The sequence below is a fragment of the Aulostomus chinensis genome, chromosome 22, assembly GCF_037954235.1.
Source record: "Aulostomus chinensis isolate RoL2024-O1b breed Wild chromosome 22, RoL_Achi_v1.0, whole genome shotgun sequence".
Lineage (NCBI taxonomy): Eukaryota > Metazoa > Chordata > Actinopteri > Syngnathiformes > Aulostomidae > Aulostomus > Aulostomus chinensis.
The window spans coordinates 10,482,501-10,497,000 of NC_141341.1; the positions used below are offsets into that span (position 1 = coordinate 10,482,501).

The 14,500-nt window shown below is 42.8% G+C and overlaps 1 protein-coding gene across 4 annotated transcripts in view; it reads left to right on the forward strand.

The window, feature by feature from the left end:
- Window positions 1-14,500, forward strand: part of LOC147240719 (RNA-binding motif, single-stranded-interacting protein 3) — a 287,130-nt gene that overhangs the window by 145,536 nt on the left and 127,094 nt on the right. For all 4 annotated transcript variants that reach the window (XM_086194098.1, XM_086194100.1, XM_086194099.1 and 1 more), the window contains one exon: window positions 8,299-8,390. In XM_086194098.1, the coding sequence (XP_086050224.1) occupies window positions 8,299-8,390 (92 nt within the window). The remainder of the gene's footprint in view (window positions 1-8,298; window positions 8,391-14,500) is intronic.

Genomic DNA, 14,500 nt, shown 5'->3' on the forward strand with positions numbered 1-14,500 from the left:
GACAGTATGGGAAAACAACATGATGAAAGTATGAGGTAGTGAAAAAAAATCGATAAAAATACTTAATCAGTGAATTTCTAGGTAAATATATACAAAATTAATTCACCAGCCCAACAAAAAAAAAATCCTTCCCTTCATGTGGATCATAATAATCACTTTTAATTGCATCTTTTTATTGGTGTGTGGATTTTGTGGCCATTTTATGGTGGGGGGGGGGGGGGGGGGGGCTGTCATTTGTGGTGCTGTTGAGCTTTACCAGGATGTATTCACTGCAGCATCTTCATACCAGATACCTCAGTCACTCTCCTTAACTGTCGTATATGTAATATTTATATACCGTCTTTTCATATCCATTGAGGAGCACTGACCTATTATTTTATTGTTTTCATTGTTTCAGTAGCATATAATGATCTCAAAATGGCCATAATAGGGTTTTCTACAATTATTCTTGGAGCAGATTAAAGTTCTCGTAGCAGCATATGCAAATGTATCCGGGAAAGGCCAAGATCTGTGGATATACTCTCATTTCTTCCCAGCGTCACATTTGCCTCAGAATATAAACATGATTGATTTGTTATAATAGAAGTCCTCGTGCTAGCATCATGGTTGCTATAACGTGCGCCGACTACTTCTGCTGCCTTTTGTAATTGCAATCCAGTCAATGAGAGGTTTTTATACGGAACCCATCTGTAAATCCTGCACAGACATGGGATGAGTTATTCTTTTTCAACCTTCTGTTCAGTTTGTCTTCAGCACAATGAGCCGCCAGTGGCCCACTTGGCCCTTCGCCCTGGCAAGCTGCCCTTCCCAGATCCTGACTGCAGCTCCCTGACAAGGACACTCCTACACCTGCAAGAGAGGATGACAAGAAATACAATACAGCCAATAGGCTGGCTTCAGCCCGAGATGAATGCCTTAGCTATAAATCCATGTTGCATGGTTGATACGTTAATTGCTTGTACTGCTATCTCCTTGCCAGTGTCTAATACAAAAGAGCTTTCAGTGAGAGTTATTTTATGGTAAATGAGTTTTGTCTCTAAACACAAGGAAGCCAGGCTGGTGACACAGGACAAGTTAATGAGGAATCTTTATTTTACGTGGCTCAACAGTTGCAGCGTGTCCCTATAGGCGCATATAGGAGGTGCTTTTTACTTGCGTGTACGTGCAATTCTGTCTCATTTGCCTGATGTATGCAGGAACGCTACATGAAGCCATTTTGTGTTTGCAAATGGAAAAATGATTATTTCTTTCATGTGTTGCCATATGTAGAGGAGGCTGTAATAGGTGGAAGTGTTGCCCATGACTTGTCAGTTTGTGGCGTTGTGGTGTTGATGCTCTGACATCGCCGATGTGGTCAGATGTCTCCAGCCCAAACGCTTGAAACACATCGTTTAAGAAATATATTCATCGCAGATGTTTATGTGGGGGATACTTCTGCCGAAATATAGATTCATGATCCTGACTTGTTTACTCATATGCATGTGGAAAAAAAGGACAAGAAAGGTGGAGGTCACATACTTATAAACACCATATCAAACACAGACACACACACACACACACATACACACACACACACACACACACACACACACTTCTGTGTGGTATAGTGAAGGGTAGCCACAAAGTGCATCATCAATCAGCCTCTGTTGGTGGGGGGAAATGGAGGAGGACATAGGAATGCAGTTCCAGTGAGGATGTTTGCCTCTGGATTTGGAGTTTGACCGCGGTGGCTTGGCCACAGTTAGTCATGGATGCCATCTCACTATTTAACACAAACTCCTTCAGCGTTTACAGATCTCACTACAGCCCCCGAGAACAACCACTCACCATCCCTGCAGGGGAGCGAGGCTGGTCAGATGGTCCAAAGATGAATATAAATGTACAACTGTAAACCATCTCATCTGCAGCTTTTCATGCATGTCTTGCTTTATCCAATTAAGAGTTCTAAAGCCAAAGATGCTAAATTCATAATTAGATATAAAAGACAGGCAAAACACCAAGCAGTGCATTAATTAGTTGTGAGTCAGGAAAGTAATCATCCTAAAGGAAATGTTAAAATAGTTTTTAGTTCAAGCATCTTAAATGTTTCTGTATTTCTGCTCCCTGGATAGATAAATTATTTGAAACTGAATAAATCCTCACTTGCAGCATGAAACTGAAAATTTTAGTTGTATGGACCAGCAAAAGTTTGGCATTTTCACTGATAAACTGATCGAGAGCACAATTATGAACGGAGGAACTCCAACACTCACCTTTGGTCACTGGCTTTGGTTAGCGACCGAAGGAACGCCGCTGGGTTTCAGAATAACACAAGTCTGACTCACTGCTTCCTCTTCAGGAACACAGTGGTATGATGAGACAAGAGGGATCGCTAACTGCTAGCTTGTTGAGGACGAAATTACAAATTACAACTTTGCATAATTCAGTGACTTGTCGCATACGTGTTCTGATAAGGAGAGTTTATAACTGAAATTTATGAGACACTGAGAAAAAGAGTTTGCCAAAATTGTACACACACACACACACACACACACACACACACACACACACACACACACACACACACACACACACACCAAACGTCAGTGAGCTAGGTCATGGGTAAACATATATTGTATGATAAACCGTCGAGGTGCACTACAGTTGCACCATGAATCATAAGAGTCATTATAGGCTTTGTCATGCACATTTGTCGATGGAGTGGTCCATCTATCTGCTCTATTAACCGTAATTACATTAAAACATGCAAAGTAGGAATTGTTAGCATATGTGCAACCACAATAATTAAGCACGCATGTATAACAGCAGTTCCACAACTCCTCTTGACGACTCACATGGACGTAAACAATTACACGTTTGGCCTGTACTCCATTGTAATGCTCCGTGACTTGTTGTTGATTCATTATTCATACTTAGGGCATTATTATTCCATTGTATGTGCTGCAAAATGGGATCATTAGCACTGAATATGAGAATGTGAAAAATGGAAATATTGGGGAAAATTATAGTGGATATAGTGGGAAGGAAACCCCAAACAATCCAGACTATTAGCAGATAAAGAATGGTAATTTCCCCAGAAGTAATTAGGATTAGCATAATTTGACGGTGAATGCATGAATGATGCATGGATGATTGATACGTTGATACAGACGCTGTAATGAGTCCCTTATCTCTACTCTCCACTGAAGACTTTTGTGTGGAGCGTAGCCTGAGGTAGCATCTACGACAGTTCTAGACCTCCACAGGGGAATGTGTTTGGGAGTGCTTTGTCACATACGCATGCATTAACAGACATATAGTCTCCGGGTACACACCAGTAGCATAGCAGCAGCAGCAGTAGCGTAGCACAACCCTGTAGTAACTGCTAGAAGATGGTGCTTTTATCTTGACAGGCTCCCTGTTAGAGCCAGACCAGCAAATATGATATGGCAGCTCATGTTCCCTTTATTCCTGTCTGGGAGAGAGAGAGAGAGAGAGAGAGAGAGAGAGAGAGAGAGAGAGAGAATGTGTGTTTTCAGTCAGCTTTGTGCATGCATATTAGTGTGCAGCTGCACAGCATTATCAGTATCCATGCATGTCGTCAGTCACTTTGAGCTGTTTTTTAGTGGCAGGTATCGATTTGATGTTGGTGCTATTGCGGAGGCTTCAAAGCAGTACCTGCCGCTCTGCAACCCACTTGTGATAGTAACTCCAGAGTACCCGCAGTTACTGCAGTCATGGTACAGTGTGTGCTTGGCTTCAAAACAGCATTCTTCAAATGAAACCTCTGTGTTTTTGTATGTGCTTTACTGTGTGAAAAGTGATGTTCCAAATTGAGTGTAACATTGTTTTATGACCCTGCTGCTTCTCTCTGCAACTTAAACAAACCACGTATCAGTGTAACTTACAGTAAATGCTGCCATCACCAAACATACACACCCTTACTAGCTATGAAGTGGTGTGAGTGATAATAGGGGTGTGTATTCGGCCCGATCCGTCACGGCACAGGCGTTACGATTTGGTGCATGAAGTCATTTGGAGCGGTAGCCTGTGTGTGAAGATTGATGAATGGAATGCAGAATATACAGACGTTAGGAGACCCGCCTGCTTCTTTCAAAACGGCCATGTGGGAAAATTCTAGGCTCCCCAGTGAGTGAGAATTGAAACAGTGCGCACACTTTTACAACTTTAAACATTCAAACATCATTGCCTTTTTATTTCCATCATTCCTGACATAAAAGCTTGGTCTCTGTGAAAATTTTTGATCAATAAACAAGATTAGTTTATTCAAAATGAACAAATGAGAAACTTAGCCGCATGCATTTTAGTTTTGTTTTTTGTGTGTGTGTGTGTGTGTGGGGGGGGGGGGGGGACACTTTAGGATTTTTGAACCCTCAATTTAGTCTTATAGACAAGCAGTCAAAGCCTGACAGCTATATGTAACTCCTTACTCTCCACAAGGTGTCAGGCATCTTGTAACTGTCAGTCATCCAGGCTTGCAAAGACTTTAATGTTACAAGACGTGCCCAATAGATGTCAGCTGCAAAGAACCCAGCTAGTTCTAGCCCTACTAACAGTTCTAATGATGTCAAAGAACATGTTTTAATCTACCATTAAAAGAACATTTGAAGGATGATAAGTCCATCCAAACATTTTCTACTGCTTATCCTGTTAAAGTTCTTGGGGGGCTGGAGCCTAACCTAGCAGCCTTCGGGCGAGAGGAGGGGTTCACCCTGCATGGGTCACCAGTCCATGGCAGGGCCAACACACATAGACAGACAACCATTCACACTCACAGCCAGTGAGGGCTAGAAAGGCCCATGTGTTCGGAAGAGCAAATTTGTGTGTAAGAACATTTCATAAAGAAGGCCTGGTGTCCTGATTGCTGCCAATATTTCAATAAACATTATAATTCACACAATATTCTATGCTCCACATGCACAAGAACTTGAAGCAAATTCTAATCTTTAAGCCATTTTAAAGAAATGTTTTCGAAAACCGACATTGTCCTCTTGAAGAAATGAAGATTACATTTTCCGTAACCTTCACCATCCCCATCCCTGATAAAAACCCTGTCAGAGACCTCTCTCAATTATTATTCTCTTTCCCTACTAAACAACCCTTAAACAGTTTTAGCCCGTGGCTACAGATCAGAACATCCCACATTACAGAATCATTATGCATATTTCAGCTACAATAACAACACAGGGAGAGCCAACTGCTTCTATTACTGAAGGCACCTGTCAATTCAGTCGTATTCTGTGGATTCAGCTGACCTGAAATAACCCCCCCCCCGTCCTCATACCTTTCATGTGCGCGCACTCTTTCTCCTGTGCACCGCCTCGCCTTCACCCATTCCTCCATTCACCGTCGCCTGAATGTAGGTCAGCGTTCTCTAAAATCCTCATATTGCTGAAAGTTTGATAAGTGCACTCCAGGTTGAAAGGGGGAGGGGGCTGTGAATATTAAATTTATAACTTGGGGTCTCCTATTATCTCTGAAATACTCAGATTGTTAAAGAGAATCAGCAAAGTCTTCCGCGGCTTTCTCTCTGGTTCCGTCACATTCCTATTTTCATGTAGAAGTGGTGAAAAGGGGGAATGTATCAACTCCAACTTTGATATCAAAAACACATTTTTTCACCATAAGATCAGAAGTATCAAACCACGCAGATAGTTTTGCTTTAATTTGCCAAGGACTGAGGGTACTCTCCGTCGATAGCTGAGGTAAATTTTGCGTGTCTTGCTCACAGCTTTGAAATATTACGTTTGAACAGTAACATGTGTTTCCCCTACACGGGCTAATCCACATACTTAACTGTGACCATTTTTCTGGGATTTTTTTTTTTCTACCCCAGAAGTACAGATGTGTGTGTGAGGGGAAAACTCTGACTAAAAGACTATTAACATATGCTGATGATTCTATCCATGCGCAGGACATGACGACTCACTGAATGAGTAATAAAGAGTAGACACCGCCCGTACCGGTAGGCCCTCAAAAATGAAGGCAATAACAATTACGGGTACATTTTTGAGGAATGATCCCTCAAAGGTAGATTTATTACTTCAGAAGTCCAATTCTGGTCTACAAGAGGCCAGAAGTGTAACTGTTGACTAATAGAAATGGTACAAAGTGAACTGAAGGGCATTTGTACTCTTGTGGGTCCACACTGGCCCCTCTATAGTGGACTGTGTAGATCCTGCACGGACATGCTACCTGAGGCTCAGGCCGTACTGTGAGGGGTGGGGAGTGGGGGGCTGTCACCTAAAAGATGAGGGCCTCACTGATTTTCTTAATGGAATCTTGCCGACATAAAACATTTGTGTTAAGATTTTCTGATGACCGGTGCAGAAAATCAAGACTCAAAGCCTTTATAATGGCTGTGAAACAAATGACACACACAGACAGGTGCCCACACACACACAGACAGGCGCGCTCGCACACACACACACACACACACACACACACACACACACACACACACACACACAGACACCCTGCAAGTGTAACAGTTAGGAACTTGAAAAAAAAAAGCAGCACACCCCCTGATGATGTAATATAATACAGTGTGCAACAGTAAGATGGACCATATATCGAAACACTTGCTGAGGTTACATCACCTTTGCTGCCATGGTTAAGGTGATAACTGTCCAAGAAATGTCAAACTTGCTTTTAAACACACTCTTCCATCGTCCAAAATTTGCGAATTGTTTTTTCTCAGTAAAAATACAACTCAGAAACACTTCCCACTCGTGCAGCAATTGTGATGCTTGTGGCCATCTTTGGGACTCAAACAACAGTTTGGGGTATTTTTTTTTTTTAAGCTGTGCACCTGCCTAAATGTCATCAAATTCATTGTTTTTACTGGCACAGTCAAATCAGACACCTGAGGGGTGACACTGACCAAGCGTCGCTGACGAGGCGGGTGTGAGAATGTCCCAACCCCCTGCCCATCACCAAACACTCACAAACACATGCGCGCACACACACACACACATGCACTCACGCTTTCTCTGTCTGACAGAGCAGGTGAGATGTTTACCATCCAAACAACCACACATAAGTCACGCATGGTGAGAAACCAAAGGCGTTCCTGTGCCCGCACAAGTGTTATGATCATTTATAACATGATGGGGTAACCACGCTGGTGAGCCCCCCATCACCACCACCACCACCACCACCTCACACCCATTATCCTTTTCTAATTACACTTTTCTTCTGAAACAGTGGATCAGAGGGCACCATTGACTGCTTTTAATCCGCCACCAAATTTTAATTAACACAGACGTGACCCCCGTCTCTGATACATCCCGGAGAACGTCGGGATCACAATAACTCATAAATCACAGCTGCAGATTTCATTCCCTCCGCTTTCCTCTGCTGATGAATTTCCAGATGGGGGCTGGTGGCTGTTAATGTCAGGAAAAATATGAGGGAGAGAGAGCGAGTGTGTGTGTGTGTGTGTGTGTGTGTGTGTGTGTGTGTGTGTGTGTGTGTGTGTGTGTGTGTGAGAGAGAGAGAGAGAGCATAACGGAGAAAGACAGGGAGAAGATGGACAAGAACTGCTATATTTGCGAGTAATATAAGCGTATGTTTATGTGTATGTAAGAGAGATGCAGTTAAGGAGAGAGAGAGAGAGAGAGAGAAAGAGTGAGAGAAATGGCAGCCGCTCTGGCATGCTGTCAACCTTTGAGAGATTTGTTACTGTGGAGAGGATTATGAAGGCTGTGAAATGGGGTTGTGTTAATATGCCGGGTGTTGAGGAGCACGACGTGGGCCAGCCAGCTTCACAGTCTCCGAAAATCAAAAGCCTGAACAACTGAAAATGACTCAGTGATGTTCTGAGGAATTAATTGACACGTCTCCCTGCGTGTGTGAGAGGGTGCATGTATGGGCCACTTTTTTTTTCTTTCTTGCTTTCTTTCTTTTTTTTTTTTTTAATTAAGGACTTTGCTGAAATTAATGCCGCAAAGTGATTGTCTGCATTAGCATCCTATATTTTGTATCCAGATGTGTATCACTGTGTGTGTCTATGTGTGGAGTTTGAGGTGAGCGGGGTGCCGGCGTTTGTTATTACAAAATCGCTCATCCATGCTGCTAATTAAGATGCATAGCATCCCCCTGAACGTCAGTGTTGCTAATTATCAAACAATGTAGTGCTCACTAGATATAAGAACTGGCAGCCTCTGTAGTCATGTTACCAACCTATTACTGCTACAATTACCAAGTGCCTGTCATTCTCCTTGTTAGTCATCGGCCTTCATTTTTTTTTCCTCCGCTTTTTCTAATGCCCTTTTCCCTCTTCTTTTCTCTCTCCAGGCTATGGCTTTGTGGATTTTGACAGCCCAGCTGCAGCACAGAAGGCCGTGTCATCTCTCAAAGCCACCGGGGTGCAGGCCCAAATGGCCAAGGTAGGCAGTGTTCAGGAAAAAAAAAAAAAAGTGTTTGCATTCATCACATCCTCATGCATTATCATTAGCACGTTGCTGCACACAAAGCTCCTCCTTGGAATCTTAGACAAAAGACACACGGGTGCTGATGGAACTAAAAGCTCTCACATACGCGCTGGTTTTGTCCATAAACACATTTTTATAGAAGGTCATTTTCCACAGAGCTCCGGGCTTTAATGACAAACTTGCTCCATCTAATAGAAGAAGTGTGGGTTTTTATTTTTTTTCAACAATATCTGTGTATTTCCACATGACAAGTTTGGAGGCAAGTATGCGGGAGGGTCTGTTTAATCTTGCTGACACGAGCCGTGACAGGCTGAACCGGCAATCACATACAAGCCAGTTCCCTTACAACTGTGTGTCTCTGGCTACAAGGGGTTATGGTGGGAATTAGTTTTGTGCGTGCGTGCGCGTGTGTGTATGTGTGTGTTGTATTATTCCACTGTGAACCCACATGGTTGCCTGTATGTAACTGAGGTTTAACTAGTCCCTTGTTCTGTTTTCTGCTGTATTATTAGCTTGCTAAAGTGGAAGCAGATGAGACAAGCTGTTTCAGTAGTACAAAGTGGACCCTGGTGAATTTGGCAGTGGAGCCAGGTTGACACGCACAGATTCACATAGACAGGTTTGGCAGGCAAGCAGCCAGGCTGTGGATACACGACTTCAACCTTTTGACTGGTGATAGTTGATAAATTATTGTGCGTGTCACCATAGCTTAAATCTGGACTGTTATGTCACATTCAAAGTGGTGAATAAATTTGGTTATTTGTCCATTATAGCAGATTATTTGGTGGTTAACTACACGAAAAAAGAACAAGTGTGTGAAACTTGCATCCACTCTTGCAGCCCAGTCTAACTGCAGTTGATTTAATAGGCACAACATTTAACCTGTTGACACATGCACAATGATACCGATTTCCAGTTGCATTGCTTTGCAGGTGGAACTATATTTCATCATTCAAACAGGTGGCAATTAGCAGTTGGGGGCAGTTTCGGTGGTGGTTAGTACCATCAAGCTGGATTTTCACACACACATACACACACACACACACACACACAAACATAGAGAGAGAGTTCAACCCAAGCCGCAATGTTTTCCTAACCTTAGCCATGTGGTTTTTGGGCTGAAACCTAACCAGGCTTTAGCCTTGTTGACACAGCAAATGTTATTTTACAACATAGAATTTTATTTCAAGGGGCTATTGTCAGTGAATAATGATGAAATAATGGTTTCTAAACTAAGTCAATCATGACATTTTAACAGAAAAACAATGTAGCGCAGCCAAAAAAAAGGGTGATTCTCACTGACATGCATTAGTATTTTGAAATAGTGTTAATTTTGGCAGCTTGTTTTGTTGAGTCAATTTTTGTGGACGAAAATTCTGAGTTATCTCAGTCCGATGTTAGTCGATGGAAACTCACCGTGATTTCTTTGAGGCAAGTCTTCATATGTCTCATCTGTGGTTTTTTCCATTTTCTTTCTCTCTTTTAACTAAAATCCTTTCGGTTTTCATCCCTTGATTTTGTTGTTGTTGTTGTTTTGTCCAGTTTCAGTAGACAGACATTTTTAGTCCATTCTTTTTTCTCAACAACTTTTAAAGTCATGCTGTCTTGTCAAAATGTGAAATTCGTGTCAATGTACACGGATCAATAGATTACATTTTATGACTGAGACCGCGTTGGATAATATTTCCAATTTTTTTGTCTTCTAAATTTTCCATCTCCTCGCTGACACCGCTGAAAGAATCAGTGCAGACTGCAGCCCAGCAGGACCGTCCTTGGTGATAGACATGCCTGCATGGCTAAACCAGGCTCTCTCTCTGCATCAGCTGGTGTCAGAAAAATCTCAATAGGTGAACAAAATGTCTCCAGCATTAAAGCAATGAATATGGTGATGGCTATGAGTGATTCTCTCACTCAAGATGCTCTGCATTTGATCTGATCCATATATCCGTCCCTTGAAGCCAAAGAAGCACTGATGAGATGGAGAATAGCGAAGGCGCCAGTAAAGATGACAGAACTGATGATAACGATGAAGGTGGCAATTATTTTGATCAAATGGAATGAGATCTGACAGGAGGAGATGATATTCTGTGCGGTGCTCAGGTGTGCCATCTCTCAAATGCGCCATTTGGCCGTTTCCTCTCCCCACCAGTGTCCTTCTTCCAATATTTATAAGAGGACAGGCTCTCGGAATACAGATGACGCCGTGCTCTTTGCCCATCTCATTCTGGGAGCACACTTTGTAGCGCTTCCTTTTTCTCAGTCAATATTTTCAGGAGAGAGGTCTTGTGCCCCACGACTGAAGAGCTGACCGTTTTAAGAATGTGTGTGAGTGTGTGTGTGTGTGTGTGTGTGTGTGTGTGTGTGTGTGTGTTTGTGTGTGTGGGTGCGTGCATTCACAAAACTGCCCTGTAGTTCATTTTTTGAATGTTCCTTTGTTACGTTCACACAAAAAAAAAACCACAAAGGTTCTTTGTCGCAGCAGCCTGGCTTTTATCACACATATGAGAGACATTAAAGAGTACTTTGCTTTACAGACTCCCTTTGCATCACTCTAATGTCGGTACAACGTATCACTCCCATCACTCTTATCGTTTTGCTCCTCCTTCTCCACATCACCGCCTCGCTTCTCCTATTCTAAGCTTCTTTTTTTTCCCTCTGGACTCACACATTCCCATATATCTGCATTCACATCCACTGTGCCTTCTGCTGTCAGACATTCAATAAGTGTAATTTATTCCCATCAACAATTAACAGCGTGCTGCTTTTGAGCTAGCTGCCAAGATGTTTCTGACACCCTCAGTTCTGTCATGGCAGAGCAACGTCCCCACCCAACCCCCCAATGTGGCCAAATGTAAACGCCAGGTGAGCATTGAGGGAGGTGTAAATCACAAAGACAATTGCTAATGCCACATACAACTTCCATAATGAGAGCATTCAGGCCGGTTCTCTCGCTTCCTCTGCTCCATTGTGTCACATATATCTCCCCACAACAAAGTAATAAACGCATAGCGAGCCAGAGGCTGCCAGCTCATTAAGTAAAACCGTCACAGTAATCAAGTTGTGCCTTTTTCCTGCCTTGACGCCGTTAAAACACTTTTATTGAGTTGCTTTATTTTAAACACAGATGCAAAAGATGTAAGAGAGAAACAGAGGGGAAAAAGGACGTGTCACTTGATTTCCTCCTCTTTCTCCAATGGAACAGCCGGCTGCCTCTCTCCTCTTACTCCCCTTGGAATTTGAAATACCAAGGCAGCAGAGATGAAACATTGGCTTCCTTTTGTCTTGCCCTCCCCTGGGGATGGTGACAGCGAGAGGGAGGAGAGGAGCCATAATTAAGACACCTAAAGGACACTTCCCCCTGCGCCCCCCCCCCCCCCCCCCCCGTCATTCACCTCACACAAGTAACAGATAAGAGTACTTAGCATAGGTATGGAGCCGTGCGTGTGTGCATGCGCGTGTGTGTGCGTGCCGGTGCATCAGCATGTGTGTGCTTTTGTATTTTTGCAGATTGTGTACACAAAATAATGTGTTTGTGTCCATTCACATAAAGAGTAAAAGCTGTCCAGATATACTAGTTTGTGTGTGTGTGTGTGTGTGTGTGTGTGTGTGTGTGTGTGTGTGTGTGTGTGTGTGTGTGTGTCAGGGACACAGTACAGATGCATCAGATACATTGTTTATGTTTATGTCTAGCGCAGGACAATCACTCACTGCTGTCAGTTTTGTGGACTGATAGTGACAGTATTATCAACCTGGGAAAAAAAATTTGTAGTAAAGTTTCAAAGGTAACACAATGCGCTTTTGCTTTCATATTTATATGTACACTACGCATTTTTATCCAGCGCTGGATAGGATACTTGCAGTGCAGTACAAGCACACTTTCTCTGCTCACTTAAAACAATTTAATACTCACAAACGCACATATTACATCAAGCAGTATCAGTACTTTTTACGATACACAATTGTTGACTCGAAAATGGCAAATTAACTCAAGTTGTGTTTTAATTTACCTTCAGAAGATGTGTGACTTGTTAGGAACAGAAAGCAAAGTAGCAGATGGACAACAATGCAGTATTTTTACCAGTCCTATCATATATTTTAGCTGTTATTGAACATAGAGGCTGAAGTATGTGCCAAGTTTTGATGTAAGTAAACTGACTTGTAAATGTATTTAATTCATTACTTTGTTTTTGATTTCCTGTAAAAAAAAAAAAAAAAAAAAAAACATAGAATGTACCACTAATGACATAGAGTGTGTTTTTTTTATGGTATTCTAGTAAAGTTGCTGTACCGACTGCCAATTTAGACGATGCAGATGCAGCGGAGATTACGCTTGCGCTAGCCTGTTAGCTCTGTGACTTAGCTCATACTGTTGGAAGGGTAAACAAAATTCAGGAGGAAAAGCTGTTTGGAAATCATCTGAAGTGCACATGCTAAACATCTGTCAGCATCTGCACTACATAATCACTTGCATTCCGTACTCGACTCAGCAACAACATGGCAATACACACTCATGCTGTATGTGTGTATGTGTGGGAAAGAGACAGGGAGAGAGATATTAGCCTCCTCACACCTCGGACTCTATTCTCGATGTCACTTTGTTCCGGTACCTTTCTAAAGGGAGGAAACTGACATGTTGAGCAGACAGAATGATAACAGGTAAATGCAGTGTCTAGCTTTGCAGATGCAAACCTGTCAAGCAGCCACTCGCCTCACTCTCCACAGGCTGCCATTTTCCCCTTGAGCCAATCAGACTGAATTATGGGAAGGGCGCCCTCGATTGTGGTGTCTGTGTCGGAGAGGTAATTCCGCCTGACAGCTGCTTGCTTTCAGACAACAGCTAGTCTTTATGGAAATCATCCCTATTCTGGCTGCAGTCGGCTTCTGCTGATAACAGTCCAAATGAAAACAAAGCTGTGCTTTTCTACTCACTTTATTTTACTGTACATTTTTTTTCCTCCAAGTGTGGACAACCTACAATTAGCCCTCAACACCCTATTGAGTGCGGCACTGTAGACCCCGGAAGAAGATGAATGTGGATTTTTCGGGGAGAAATTCCTTTAGGCTTCTATTTTGAATTCTTGACACATTAAATACAGTTTCATGGACAAATGCGGGAAACCCAAAGCGAAACTACCAACATTTTACACTTGAATAACTTACTGGTGTCATTCATGAGGCACTTGTGTCAAATACGCTGTAATAGTTGTGGATCGGTCGGTTTAAGCAGAAAGGACAGAGTGCATCCTCCATCTCCATCCTTGTTCCAATAGCCAATGTTTAAACCTTCACAGAGCCTATAGGAAGAGAAACTCTCTGCTCGCCCTTCACGTTGCAGCGGGGAAATTATGCTAAAAGCATCATTAAAGCTCCGCCATGAAGTGAATCCCAAATGTTTATGATAACACCATACTCGCACCAGCCCATCAACCTCTAGTCCCATGCATCAGATGGTTTAACATTGTGAAATGAACCAGTGTTCATTCCTCTTACTCCCTTTAATTTCTTCTCAATTCCTTTTACTTGCGCTCTTGCTTCTTGCCATCTTGTCCTATCTCTCTCTCTCTCTCTCTCTCTCTTGGGGAAGATTTCTTGTCAATACCACATTTATATTCATGTGAAAAGCCTAGATCTCCCTCTGGGTGGTCCGCAGTCAGTCAGCAGTCTTCTTATTATCCTTTAAAGGTGACTCCTCTTACGTCTTAGCTCCATTGATGTCGTAGACCCCATGGTTTGGCTCAACACAGGGTGACCTCTGGCTGATAATCAAAGGGATGGCTGACAGTGCTGACAACAGCTAGCCTAGCGAAGCCTGCCCCCCCCCCCCCCCAACCATGAGTTAAATGTAGTGGCTGTTGTGAATACTGCAGGATAATTGGGCAGATTTTTTGAGGATACATGTGCTCGCTCAGCAGCATCATTCACCTCTCATTTCCATTCGCGCCACCTTGAATGCGTTCCCCTTGGACAGTCATTGTCGTGTTTATTCGCAAAGCATATGGTGTCAGTGGTGATCAGCGAACACAACCCCCCCCTCCACCCCGGCGCTGCACGTATGAACCTTTCAT